Here is a 15,185-nt window from a genome sequence, read left to right as displayed (position 1 = left end):
ATATTGCGTTAGTGGAATATGAGTTAAGCAGCAAAATCCAGCAGTTTTGATCAATATCAGAAGGCGGCCATTTTCAAAAGTGCCGCGAGTAGCGCGCTAATTAGCATTAGCGAGTCAGACTGGAGTAGATCATTGCGATTCCTTGCACATCTATAGATTGAAGCAAAAATCATTGTCAATCAAATCATTTTGAATCAAATCAGAAAATCGATTCTGAATCGAATCGCACACCCAAAAATCGGAATCGAATCGTGAGACATTTTCAAAGATTCCCACCCCTAGTATCCACGATGGACGGTGGACTGCTGAGTCCATGAAGCTCAAAGACGCACCAAGGATTCTCAAGTTCTGCCAAGGTTTTCTACGTTTGTGGCCCCAGCAGAGTCAAATGAAGCTCCCGGCCGGCATCCATTGGGAACTGAAGTCAAACATCCCTCTCAAAGTCGTGAATTGTGGGCAGAAATGTATAAAGTGAAACAATACAAAGAAATCTTTCCTTTTAAAAGAAATGCTCTTTTGAATAGATTTTTTTTTTTAAGGTCGTAGTGTGGTTCCATAAAATAATGCCTTAAATTAAACATCCTCAATGTTGACGCTTCATGTCCCAATGACAATGTTTGGACTGCCCGAATAGAAGCACAGAAAGACGTCGTTCATGTGCAGTGTTCCTCATTTTTTTGATATGTTCACTTTAATTGTATGCCATCGTGTATTTCATCGGGAAATTCAAATCCAGTGTGTTTGAATGTACCTCGTCAATTGCTGTGTAAAGGTATACTGTGATATAAGGTACTCTTATGTACAAGTGTTTTTTATTTTTATTTTTTTTAAGCCACGTAGTAAAGTGCCACAGGAACCTTAAAAATGTTGCATTACGTCCTTGTGCTCTGAATGTCAACATTTAACCATGTGATCGCTCATTTATCCTTTAGTGGCTTTTTCAAAACACTGTGAAAAGAAACCTTGATTTGATTTTTACAAATCTTAATAGTTTCAGTTTCTGGTTTATAATTCATAATAAAGTAAATACTGAAACTTAAAATCATGAATTGTCTTTGAATTTAGCTTGCTAACAGCAATCGCGCCAGCTAGCTGGCTAGCGCTAATAGGCTACTTATTGTTGCGTCTATAGCGGTGGTAATTTTATTATATGTTTAATACATTTCATTGTAATACATTGTTGTAATATGATTATATGTATATCAAGCTAGCTATATATTTATAGGTACACTAGCCAATTGTGGCCATTGTTTTTGTATTGATCGTATTTGATGTTTCTGTTTCAATGTGCGTTCAAATTTGCTTTCAATGTAATTTCATCCATATTACTATACATTTAATATTTATACTGTATGTAGCAATACGTAGTGTCTGTAAATATATACATACACAACTAAGAAAAATGAGACTCTTCCTAGAATGGCACCAAAAAAAAAAGTGGACGTCCTCCATTCAGCAACAGCAAGAATAATCATGAAACTGCAAACTTCCATATGAAAATAGCTTTGACATTTTTAAAGAATGACGCAGAGTTGGATACGGTAAGTTAAAAATGAAAATTGATACGACTGTAATGTTCACCTCAGCAGATAGTCAATAATAAAATGTATCCACATATTTATGTCCCTCTCAAGGCAGTTATCTATCATAACTGCATTATGCAAATGTTGTTGTCCATTTCACCTTTGCCTCCACTAGAGGACGTCATAGCTACACAGATGACGAACAAGGTGTCAGTAAAAGACGATTCCAAAATATAATGCGGCGGCCTGGACTATAATAATCATCCGTTTCATGCAGTTCCACCATCTTACACGTGCGTGACGTCATCGTCTAAATCGTTTGTTTCTCTCTCTCCCGTGGCACGTTGATGTTGCATCGTCATCACGCGACGCGATGATGGATCTGCACATTGATCGCACGCACGTGGTCCTCACAGATAAGACCCCCCCCCCCCCCCCCCCCATTCCTCGTCTTCAGTGGTGATCATGTGACCGCGATGGTTCCGCCCAGAACAACTTCAGCATGTGTTGACATTCCGGTACAGTACAGTGCCATTTTATTTTAGTGGCGGTGCACGGCTGGCTAATTCTGCAGCTTCACCAGATCTGCGCCGTTTCTTCCTTCAGCGCGCGGTGTGCTTGGCGGGCCTGGCTGGTTCGTGTTCCGGGATGGACGTGTTGTGCACACTGGCCGGTCCGAGCCGCCCCGCAGTCTGACAAGTGACACCTTCGAAAGCAAGCGCTCCAAGATGATGTCGCTCATCGACCTGGACGACGAGCAGCGGTGGGTGCCCACGCACGTCAATGTCACCGTCCTCCGCGCCAGGGGACTGCGGACCAGGAGCAAGCATGGCAGCCGCTACCTGTACGCGGTGGTCCAGGTGGGCAAGGACAAGTACACCACGGGCTTGGTGGACAAGGCCGAGGTGCCCGTGTGGTCCGAGGAGTGCTGCTTCGAGCTCCTCCCGGGCATCTTGGGGGAGGAGGAGGAGGAGGAGGAGGAGGAGGAGGAGGCTGCTGGAGGCGGCCGCGGAGCCTACCCGCCCGGCAGCGCCGACTTGGTGGTCACCGTCATGCACAGAGTCCTGATTGGACTCGACGTGTTCCTGGGCCAGACTGTCATCCCGCTGGATCGCATGTTTCGGGAAGGCGCGTGCCCCAGAGACCAGTAAGTGTTTCTCAACGCAATGTCACGTGATTTGGGCTGACTTGAAGATCTATAATACATTGTTTTGCAGCCTTTAAACCATGGGTCGCTGGTCTCTTAAATATCGATATATAGCATATCTCCCTATAAATTGTGTTTATATCGTCAAATGGTCACATTTACAACATTCCTAGGAAATCACAATGTCCAATCACTCTGCCATGTCGTGGACTCCTGTCTTAAACTATGGGAAATTACTTTACAGGAGTACTTACCTTAAATATTACTCAAAGCAAAACGAAGGAACTTTCCGTTTACGTTGATTATGGCGCCGCCATATGGACAAAGTTGGTAACGAAGACCACATTTCTCATGAGGACAAGCGCATTACGCAATTTTCTTTTAGCTCACGACATTCAAATTGACTTCCGTCTTTGTAATGAATGGGTAAAGGGTGAAGTGACGTATGCCATAAAGCACATTTGTAATTTTTTTGTGTGGCAGTGTTCCTACCATCCTCCTCAAAGTTGTTTAGTGCCAGTTAAAATGATACAGACCCCCTTAGACCATGGCAAAGGCATCATAAACTAGTTTTAAGTCGATGTTTCATCATAAGAGTTATGAATATATTTTATTCAAAAAGTTCCTTAGTGCTACTTTAATATATATATATATATATATATATATATATATATATATATATATATATACATATAAATGTAGCAATTTCTCCTGCTCCTGTAATTGATACATTGGAAAAAGAACAATTATCTATAACTGTGGTTCTTAAACTTGTAAAAAACAAAAAAACATTTTAAACATATATTTAATCATGTTATTGGATAATAAACTAAATAATTACAATATTAAAATGCACTGTGCATAAAGGTTACTTTACGTACTTAAACACTGACTAAACAATAAATAAACATTCACTTTAAATGCATTGAACTAAAAAAACAACTGAGTGGTACTTGTGCAGTAATTCTTTTGGGCACCACTAGGGGGAGTGCAATACCACATTTTGCCAATCCCTGACCATGAACATATTCCGAAATGTTCCAAATTTGTGACCAGCACAGCCTTGCTCAAGAATTCATCCGCACTGCCCTTCAGCAGCCCGCCACCATGACTTATGTTTTGTCAGGTCGACTATTCTTCTGTCTTTGTCGCTCTCTTAACAATGCCGTTTCGAGCCAGTTCCTTACAGACTGAGTTATTGTCACTCCCTCTTCTAAGTAGTCCTACGAGATACTTTAAACTCTCCACAAAGAAAAATAGCATCAACCCTCGAGGCTTAGCTTAACAACTGACATAGCTTCTATATTTTTTGTACCCTTGACTTCTACTGTTCAGTAATAACCACGAATCGTCACCTTTGAGTTAGCGAGACAATTATTGCACTTTTTATTTCTGACGCCGCAGCTCATAAACTTCAGAACAACGCCAAGGAGGGCAGACCCAACTTAGCACAGCTATTCGCCATTTGTACGTATACTGCGATTATTTGATAGCAAGTATGCCGAAGATGACGGCGAAGATCGGCTTTCACTTTGGTGATGTTGGAGTGAAACGGTGAAGTCACACATTCAGATCAAATTCCTCATAGCTTCCTCAACTGGCCTCGAGAGCAGTTCAGGCCAGGACGTACTGTAACATCACGCGACACGTCATTTTCACCTCTCGGGCGCCGCAGCGTGGACTATTACGTTCAAAGTAAACGTCTTTCAATTTTTGTCAAATAACGTGGCTTCTAAATTGACTTTAGCAATAAACGTGACTCATCAAACCTCAGAATCCTTTTTGAAATCTCCATTTTAGAAGAACGACTGTTTTTGGGGATGTGACGTAACACGACTGGTGCGATGTGAAACATTTCCACCATCGCAGCACATCTGGCTTCAATTGCGGCTCCCCCCCAAACCCCCCAGCCCGCCCTTCGCGAGTGTCCGCAGACGCTGCGGAACATGCGCTCGGAATTCCTGCGATTCCGTTTGTGGACTTGAGCGTTATTGTCGTGGAAGTTCTAACGTGCGGTCGTGCTTCAGATGTCGGTCGGCTTAAGCTGAAAGGCGTGTAACGTTTTTGTGTGCCAGAGCCAGCGGTCGCATTGCGAGCGCAAGCCCTCCAGCGATGGCGACCGATTATGTAATATACGGGAGGCATTTCCAAAAGGAAATCAATCTTTTTGTTGTTGTTCATTTTTGTTCTGGCGCCAAATGTTATATGGCAAGCAGAGTTGATTTATGATATATATATATATATATATATATATTGCACAGGTTGGGCTTTACACAGATATAAGAAAATGGACAACAATGGAGATAAAATAACAATACAGCGTTGTGCAAAAAAAGTGTTGGCCCCCAACACATGCGCTATTGTTTTTAATGACTTAAAATAAATAAAAAATAAATGGCAGCCATTTTTTTTGGGATCATCAAAGTCGAGAGGTCATTGATTTGATCTTCAAACCTACTTATTGTGACACAGTCAAACATTTAATACAGTTAGGAAAAAAATACAGACACATTTACAAAAAGGACTTTTTAGAGGGGTGATGATTCGAATGGACCCTGGGAAAGGATCTTGATCAACTTGAGAATGCATTTGGTTTCAATGAGACCAGAATCCTAATGGTGCCGCCTATCTAAGCATCATCCTCCATGAACCAGGAAGTAGCCGACTAACCAACAAATGGACCTCCGTCCATTGGCCTTGGTGGCGGTTTATTAATTACCGTACCAGTAAATATGTTTATTTTAGACGTAATGAAACAACCCAATGAACGGTGGCCTAAGAATTTTGCAATTTACACACTGTTGTATAATATATAGAAGTGTTCATAAAGTTTAAATTTACTATCTAATAAAAAGAAAGTGATCCGTTTTTCCATGTCAATATGGAGCTAAATGCTTCATTATGTTTAGACTCTGGGCTGGGTTAGCCATTTTGAACCAATAAAAAAAATTATAGCTACGATTTGCTTTATACTATTATCTATTCAATACTCTTGAGTTGGGCGGTCCGGTTCAAAGACGTTTTTGGGCACGCACCTCTTGATCAAAGACTTCATTCATCGGTTTGGACTAGACTCCTTAGGGCCCTTTATTCTTATTTTATTTTATAAAGTCATTTTGGATAATTGTATGCTTTAGAGCAGAGGCGGGCAATCTCGGTCCTCGAGGGCCGGAGTTTTTCTCACTTCCAACACAAGCTGATTCCAATCAACAGGATCGTTATCAGGCTTATGCAGAGCTTGCTGATGAGCTGATCATATGTCAGCTGTGTTGGAGAAGGGCAACATGCAAAACCTGCAGGACTCCGGCCCTCGATGCCCACCTCTGCTTTAGAGGAACAGTTTGAGGGGTGTAATATTCTGTTCCCAATGCACAAAGGTCCATAAAGAGAAACCTTGAGTCTTGATAAGGGATGTGTTGTCAGGGTAGGCAGGTGAGGCAGTTCCGCCCCCTGTTGGCCGTTCCATGCATGTGAAGCGTACCCCCCCCCCAAAAAAAAAGAAAACAACTTTGAATTATTGTGGGAATGCTGAATCATTACCACCTGTCTCATACTGCTCAGTGGTGGTAACCAGGAAGTCGTGGGTTCGAATGCCACCTTCGACTGTACATTGCAAATATATCCATGGCCAATATGCTAAGTGCTCCACATGTATACCAACTGATTTTAAACAAGTCACATTAGATCAATGGTTAGCGCAATTGCCTTCCACCACAGAGTACCTGGGTTCAAACCCCGCTTGGACCACATTTGAGTAATTTATCTTTCAATTGACTTCATAAGCACATGCATTCAGCTTTCCAACATTCCCACGCAATTTCTGCAGAAATCGCACTTTGTCGAGTTACCTTAAATGAAATGATGTTTCATTTTTTTTAAATATCCGACTCCAGAGGGGTGTCATGAACCTCACCGAACGTCGCTGACCTTGATAAAGGCATTGCTTGGATGAGTTTGGTGTTCCAAGAACAAGCCCATCAAACACCTCTAACGTCACAAATGAGCGCGTCTTGTCGCAGGTCTTCCCAGAAGAGGGGAAGCTGTTACATTTATCAAGCCATAAATACGTACGAGACGATGAAGACGAAGCTGAAGTGTCACTGTGTCCTCTGTGTGATGACCCCCAGGTGGTTCAAGCTGCACTCAAAGGCGGGCCGAAAGGCGAAGGAGCGCGGCGAATTGCAGCTGACGGTGCAATTCACCCGCAACAACATGACGGCCAGCATGTTCGACCTCACCGCCAAGGACGGGCGGCGCTCCGCTTTCGGCAAACTCAAGGATCGCGTCACGGGGAGGAAGCGCCCTGACATGGAGTCCTCCTCGGCCATCGTGCCGGGCCGCTACGCCGCCCTCTCCATGACCCCGGGGCAGACATTAGGTGACGGAAGCGGGGGCGCCGCACGTGGGCGAGACGCGGAGATAACGGGGGAAAAAAGGAGTGCGGTGAAAGAGTTCTTCAAAGGGAAGCTGAGAAAGTCGGCCGACACCAGGTCGTGCTCGTCGCTGGCCTCCGAGAGCAGCGCCTCCTCCATGGCGAGCGACGCCACCGGGCCTCCGCCTGCTCTCGGCCTGCTCTCGGATCTTCCCAGCTCGCCCATCTATACCGCCGTCACACGGGTGGAGCCCCACTATGGAGACAGAGATCTGACGAAAACAGGTAGCGTGTGCCATTTTCTGGATTCTAGATTGTTTGTTTTTCAATCAAGTTACATTTTATTGAAAAAAACATTCCACTGTGAGAAGTGAGAACACGTCGGGGACACCTTTTGTGGAGATGCGGTAAATGATGAGATGAGGAGACAAAGGCGACCTACATTTGGAATCTCACAGCTAGTGAATCTGGATTATTGTTATTTATTTATTTTTCTATGAGGATCCAATAAGCGTGGTTAGAGTGTTGTGTTTTCGTCAAAACTAGTCAAGGTAAACAAAACGTTTTGTTTAAAAAAAAAGAAAAAAAAAGATTGATTTTGTTTTGTTATGCCTAAAATGCTAGCATGCCTTGCTAGCTTAAAACTTTAGCGACTAGCACAGAAAGGCAAATGCACTGAACGAACAGACCCGATTTTTAAAAACATGCCCCGTTTTGCTGGATTTGATTTGGTAAGTTTAAGGTTGAGGCTATCAATCAATACAATTTGGCTTTTATTACACTGTTTAGCATGTAGCATAAACATTCTTAACCCATTCAAAGCTTCGATGAAGCAGCACAAGCTATGTTTATTGTTTTTGCGTTATGCAATGTTTTTTGTGTGCTTTTAATTTGCCGTGGTGTTGATCTGTGTTGCGTCACACAAAGGACTGTTTGTAACTTGTACAACCATAATAATAAACATTGTCGAACTAACAATTCTAGAAGGTTCCCACACCATATGATCAACTGACATCTTGTTTGAGTTCAGCACTTCAAAGTCTTACTTTGTTTTTCCAAGTTTTGGATTAGTCTTTTTGTTTGCTAGATTTGTGCAACCCATTAATAAAGTCTTAAGGACTGTCATTATTGTAAAACACATTTGTTCCCCTCTCCGCAGTGCTCGCCAGTCAGCACGCCACGAACATTCTGACACACAAGCGGGCCTTCAGCGATGAAGCGGGTAAAATCACAGAATCTGTCCCTCGGACAAATCCCACCATCGAGTCGGTCAAATGCCAGCAGAGCATGAGTCAGTCCAAGTCTTCCGTGTGCATAAATGGCAGCCATGTGTACGACTCGGAGCCGTCGATCCCAAAGAGCGCCGGAGCCCTGCCGTCCAAGTTAGTATTGTTGGAGAAATGCTCTCCGCTGTCCCGTTCGCTACAGAACCTCACCAAGCGAAGCGAGGACAAAGGTACTTTTGCAGAGGGGCGACGCTGGTCTTTTGACAAGACCAAGAAAGAGGAAAAGGGGGAAGACGGGGAATCTCGACCAGCACGGATTGGAGGTCAACCTGAGCAGGTGGCAAACCCCTCTGCTGCCGATTCATCCGACAGAGGGTGGAAGCTGAGAAAGACCTTATTCTCTGGAGGTAGGAGTGATTCTGTCCCAGCAAAGCCAGATGGGAACCAGGCGGCTTCCGCCTCTGAAGGGAGGCTCAGAGGCTGGTTCAGCTCCACAGACTCCCAGAACAAGCCGAGGTGAGTCAGGTCTGGTTTGGTGGTGTCTGGTTTCCCATCATGGAATTTGTCAGAAGCCTCTTCTGACCAGGCTTGTCCCTGTTGAGTTGTACATCATTTGAAAGCAGGACTAAGTTTGCTCATGCGTCTCTCCATTTCACTATGATGATGACACCCAATCGCCATAATTTTCACCTGCACCCATGATGATTAACAAATAGCTACTGTACATGTTTTATTCACGCTTGATTCTTTTGCAAGTTTACTTTGCTTTTTTTTTTTTTTTTTTTTTAAGTTTAATGTCATGCCTGGCTCAAGCTAATTTTATCATTTGGCCAGTTTTGTGTCTTAATAAACCAAAAGTCCCACGTGGTTGTGGAATATCAGCTAATACAGTATATTGGTGACTGTTTATTTGAGAACAATGTTTGGGAATCTTAACTAAGAGGACCAATGTGCCCTATTTTCCTCTACAGGCTGGAAGTGTCTCCTAAACTAGAAAGCGCCACAGCTATATCCCCTCCTATCCCTCCTCGTGCTTCTATAGGCTGTCACAGTTCCTCCTCCACTGACTCCCTGCCCTTTGACCCCAATCACACACATCCCATCACTCCCCCGTCGACTCCCATCTCCCCCTCCAACCCCTTCTTTGAGGAGCTGCAGAGGTCCCCTCAATCTGCACCTAGCTCCTCAACCTCTATGAGCGCTTCACAGCCCTCCGGCCAGGGTGCAACCAGTCCTACTCAAGGCGCTACCAATATACGTTCCATCAAGAGGGAGCGTCCTAGACCTGTTGCTAGGCAGGTATCTCTCCCTGAGTTTTTACCTGAACCTTCCAAACGTTCAAGCGTTCGCCCCGTGTCGGTGAGCATACAGGACTGGGAAGACTCATTTGACACGTTTGCTTCAAACAGGCTCAACTCACCCAATGAAAATCCCAGGCGGATGCAACTGGAAAGTACCCTAGCGTCCAGTCAGAGGAGTAGTTACCTTGCAGCAAATTTAAATACTGAATGTCTCGCACAAGAGCGACAAGGGTACCATGAGGAACCTCCGCCGTTACCTCCAAGGAGACCGGCAAGAACTTTGACAAATGAGATCTACTCTGATGGCTGGCTCCACAGAGGCCAAGAGCTGGCGGTCCATAAAGAAGCCTACCTACTCTCCCAGACTGGAGTGGCCTCACTGCAGCATGGAAGAGAGTCGGAGTGTAAAAGACCAGCATCGAGTGTATCACCGGACTGCGAGAGCTCCGATTCCTTTAACGTTACCCCGCAACTTTACGGAAACATTCCTTCCCCGAGTTTCACCTCTGAAGACACTATCAAGAAATATGAACCTTTGGAAGATACCACTGACTTCTGGGGGGGCATGCTGTTTGAACAAGACTTGTATGGGCGGGTTTGCAGCGGGAATGTTCTACAAACCAGCGTACATGTTGGTAACAACACAGAGCTTGGGAATGTTTTAGATTGTGACACTTCTATTGCTGACCTTTTGAAGAAGTCATATAATTCTTTGTCAGTGTCAAAGTTAAAGACTGGTCAGACTCCCCCTCTGGTAGAATCTACCCAATCTTCTAGCATAAGTCAAACGGCAGGCATTAACAATAACATCTCGCTAGCGTTAGGAGACCTGAACATGAATGTGAGCAATTCCGATTTCAGTTTCATAGATTCTGATGGATCTTCTCAGTCAGAGGCGGTTGATGACGTCAAACGCCTCAGAAGTAGGATCAGTCCACAGTTGCCAAAAGATTCTCGAGCAGCTGTTTATCACGCGGTGGCTTCACATAAGGATGATAACACACTCGAAGACGCCAACATACCCGAAAGGGACTCGTCTTTGGAAAGAACCATTTTATCGAATAAAACGTGCAAAGTCTCTCCAGTTTGCCAGGACTTTCCATTTGAGGCCAACAATGGTAGCATCGGTGAGACCCAGGAGCAACCTGTAGCCGATCAATCTGATCTCAGGATTGAGTCCAGTGACGATAAAGACGGTTGCGATGATGCTTTGAAAGAGATCAAAAATGACTGTGTGGATAATGGGAACCCTCAAGATGAGAGGGATTTGCCTCCACGGGCGGTTAGCGCACGTGTTAAACCCAAAAGGAATCTTTGTCAACATTCCTCATTCGTCAACGAAGGTCCATCGTCTTGCCAACCTAGTAAATCATCTCCATCTCCTAATCTGGCATTGGAAAGCAACCAAGATAAAGTCTCGGACTATAATTGCAATTTGAAAAAGACGTCGCCGCTACATTCAAATGATGACTTGTTACTTGTATTGGGGGATTACATGACAGGAAAACCCGCTGAGATCTCTTTCGAAGTCCTTCATGCCAAAGTCGCCCCTCATTTGAAAAGTCCTTCCAAGTCTGAGCAGGGTTGTTCTCTCACCTCTTCAGCCGATCCACCCGCTAACCTCCCCCTTGCCCCTGAGTGTTGCCCCATCACACGCTCCTCAAGCACCGGGTTGCAAAGCGCTGCAACCAGTAGGTCTCAAATTGTGGCCCCCTACACGACCTCCTCCTCCTCCTCCACCGCCACTGATCAGCCCCCGTTCGATGCATGGCACTCACTTTTGACTGAGGAGCCTCGGCCATCTTGCAACCTGCCCCGCCAGGAGAGCAGGTGAGACGCCCTCGCACTAGGAAATACACTCAACTCCTTCCTACGCGTAGGCAAGGCACTCACTTGAGACAATTCATGCAAAGTTTGTCGTTCCGCTTCCCCCTTCCCACCCTTTGCCTGCCTGGCTACTTTGGTGCATTCACGCTGTGCTAAGTTCTGTTGGTTGCTGTGCACTGCTCTTCGCATTTATGTTGTCATCTCATGTTTTCACTCCATTAGACTGCATTTACGCCACAGATCTTAATGTCCATTTACTATCCAATTATTTTTGATAATGTACGCATTTTTACATTTAGATTCAAATGGCCCCATAACCAATACTGCTTCTGTATACCTTTAATGGGAATCTGCAGCAATACACATACACCATATAGCTGCCAATGGAAACCCTCATGATGTCATCGTCTCCGTTTCTGTCTGAATTTGCCTTGCATTTTTTTGGTAATAGTTTACGTGAATGTTGGACCTGAATGGACTTAGTGTTCAATTTTGCTTCTCAGATTTTTTTTTCAAGATAAATTGTAGTTTTGATGACTACACCGGACTGTATTTATAAATCTTTCTAACCGTACACTCCCATTGGCTAACATTATCAACTGATTATTATATAAAACCAGGAACACTGTTGCTTTTGGATGAAATCTGACACACATTTCTACCACTAAACCGACTGGGCTTTAAACTGGAGCTGGCCATAGCAAGAAGCCAATCAAATGATCGATTGATTTTAAATGGCTTACGAGATGGTACAAGGGTTCAAATGACATTGTGGTTCTGACCTCTCTACGTTTGCAGACTGCACCCAGTGAAACCTTTAAGTCAACCAGAGAAGAAAGAGAGCCGTTCGGTTCTGGAGAAACTCAAGTCCACCATCAGCCCGGGACGCTCCGCCCAGCAGGTGGTAGTCGAACCGCCGAAAATTCAGGTAGGCGGACGACACCAAAACACAACGTCATCAAACCTCCGTAACACTATATAACCCCTCTTGATTATTAGATCAAAATTCTAATTAGCATGTTTCCATTTATTCTCAGAAGTTTCACTTGGATATAAACTGTTTTAGTACATTCCCCGAGTGCTAGTGTTACTGCTAGCATATGTATGTTAGCATGTTGCCATTTATTGTCAGAAATAAAGATTCACTTGGATATAAATTATTATACTATATTCATACGACATTAACTGAGTGCTAGTGCTACTGCTAGCATATGTATGTTAGCATGTTACTATTGTCAGAAATAAAGATTCACTTGGATGTAAAATATTTTACTTTATTCATACGGTATTAGCTGAGTGCTAGTGCTACTGCCAGCATATACTGTATATGTTAGCATGTTTCCATTTATTGTCAGAAATACAAGGAAGAGTCACTTGGATATAAAATATTTTAGTATAATTATATGACATTAGCTGAGTGCTAGTGCTAGTATGTTAGCATGTTTCCATTTATTGTCAGAAATTCAGGAAATATTCACTTGGATATAAAATATTTTACTATATATAATTCCTACGTCATTAGCTGAGTGCTAGTGCTACTGCTAGCATATGTATGTTACCACATCTCCATTTATTGTCAGAAATACAAGAAAGATTCGCTTGGATATCAACTATTTTTGTATATTCATACATTAACTGAGTGCTAGTGCTAATGCTAGCATATGTATGTTACCATGTCTCCATTAATTGTCAGAAATAGAAGATTTTTGGTTATTCATATGACATTAGATGAATGCTAATGCTAATGCTAGTATGTTTATTAAAAACTATTATGCTAATTTCAAAGAGTTATAACTTGGTGTGATGCCCAGACAGTAAAGTCATTAAGGTGTCTTAATAAATAACAGGAAGCCTGTAGGTCTGCACACTAATACCCCAGCAAGCAATTATTAATATATATATGCTGTGATGACTAAAATTTTTTTCTTCAACTCATTACTTAGTTTTTTCACTTGAGGCCCAAAATGGGGAGCACTATAGTTATTAATTAGTTATAGTTATATTGCTAGGCTTTTCTCCCACATTTCAAAAATATATGTCATAAAATATATGACTTCAGTAGTGCAAAACATAACGTCAGCTAAGCTACATAGAGCGACTGTACATCAGCGTCACGATTCATGCTTGAAGATCAAAGCTGAGACTTTCTGAGATTTGTTTTGACAGGTCGTCCTCTCTTGTGTAACCCACAGGAGCCCACAGAAGACAGGTCGGCGCTTTACGAGCACCTGACCAACATGGAGCTCATCTCCTTGCTGCTGCAGCAGGACATGGACATGAACAAGCAGCAGGCGGCCTCCGAGCGCCAACGGGCGCAGCTGGTGAAGTGCGAGTCGGACCTGAAGAAGGTCAAGGCGCAGGTTCGCGATTTGGAGGACTACATCGACAACCTGCTGCTGCGCATCATAGAGCAGACGCCCACGCTGCTGCAGGTCCGCTCCAGACACAAGTGACGCCGGCGCCGCGGCATCAGTGCCATGGAATATAGCCGAGTCTCGGGGTACATTTTGTGAGTTGTAGGATTTAGTCGACAGAGACAAATGTGAGGTCTTCCAACGAACTCAAATATGACTAAATTGTGCTGTTGACACATTATTGTGACATGCACGCATGTTCAAAACAACAGCAAAATAATATGAAAAACACTTTTTTTTTGGTGCCTAAACATGCTTACTAGAACAAGTTATGATATCCAGCAGTTGCGTTCAAATTTTAATGTAGCAATTTCATGTAAAAAAAAAAATACAGTGCATAAATAATGCAGTAATAATAGCATTATTTATTATTATCACTTTGTCACAGCTGTGTTTGTTGTGAAAGTGCAATATAAATAAAAATGCCAGTGAACTTTGGATGTTTTACTGTTTCAAAAAACCAAATTTTTTTTGTAAGAAGACAAAGTGTTCTTACAGTACTATTCTTATATGCTACTGTAGAAAAAGCACCTATGCTAGTCAAGTTATTTCCATACAAGACTGTTGTCATGTATCACATTGACCTCTCGAAGCTTCCTGCAGAGCCTCACCCGACCACACTGTTACTGTTACGTAAGAATAAAGCGTGACCCTTATAATCGTTGTGGTTTCTGTGTTGAAGTGTGCAATTGCAGACTCATGTGATACAATGATCTGATCACTAGGGGGAGTCCTCACTCCAACGATCTCTGTTGATCAACATCGCGATTGTGTATCATAACCTAAAAGCTTTTGTTGTCTAAACTCATAATAAATACATTTGAATTTAACGGAATTTAGTTAAATAGTTCAATTAAAAAAAAATTAAACTCCTATACTAGTCTGTGCTATAGATTTATCACAGTGAAATTTCCTCATTAAAAAAACCAACATCATTTTGATGATTATATCTTACAGGCTGGAAATCCCAAATTCACCATCTCATAATTAGAATATTACATAAAAGCAATAACAATTATTGTTAATCAAATTAGGTCAGGGCAACATAACGCCTCGTGATTAGCACGATGACTGACTCACAGTAGAGAGGTCCCGGGTGCGAACCCTTCTGTGTGGAATTTGGATGTTCGTCTTGTGTGTGTGCGTGTGTGTGCCCCCCCCCCCCCCCATCGTCTTGTGTGTGTGCGTGTGTGCCCCCCCCCCACACCCCCTACATCCTCCGATAATAATAATAAATAAATAAATGTGTTATAGGGGTATTGACTACTCAAAATGATCAGTTGTGAATTTGAGTGTGGTTGTTTTGCACATATTTTTGTTTAATTTATGTTTGAGCTATGATGTATTTTATTGTATATGTATTTGCTTTTGTATG

General features: G+C 43.1%; 1 protein-coding gene across 2 annotated transcripts; it reads left to right on the top strand.

Moving 5' to 3' along the window:
- The first annotated feature begins 1,964 nt into the window (after positions 1-1,964).
- On the top strand, positions 1,965-14,598 carry rab11fip5b (RAB11 family interacting protein 5b (class I)). 2 transcript variants are annotated; one of them, XM_086085848.1, is made up of 7 exons: positions 1,965-2,041; positions 2,130-2,670; positions 6,798-7,327; positions 8,202-8,784; positions 9,240-11,399; positions 12,195-12,324; positions 13,589-14,596. In XM_086085848.1, exons 2-7 carry the CDS (start codon positions 2,252-2,254, stop codon positions 13,847-13,849), a joined length of 4,083 nt encoding a protein of 1,360 aa, XP_085941974.1. In that variant the 5' UTR covers positions 1,965-2,041; positions 2,130-2,251; the 3' UTR covers positions 13,850-14,596. The 2 variants fall into 2 exon arrangements, with proteins under 2 accessions (XP_085941974.1, XP_085941976.1); XM_086085850.1 differs by lacking the exon at positions 9,240-11,399 and having other exon boundaries at positions 1,994-2,670; positions 13,589-14,598.
- Positions 14,599-15,185: the final 587 nt, after the last annotated feature.

Source organism: Leptonotus elevatus, chromosome 9 (genome assembly GCF_054856555.1).
Source record: "Leptonotus elevatus isolate MCC_2025b chromosome 9, RoL_Lele_1.0, whole genome shotgun sequence".
In the NCBI taxonomy this organism is placed as follows: Eukaryota; Metazoa; Chordata; class Actinopteri; order Syngnathiformes; family Syngnathidae; genus Leptonotus; species Leptonotus elevatus.
This window is presented reverse-complemented; position numbering and strand designations above follow the sequence as displayed.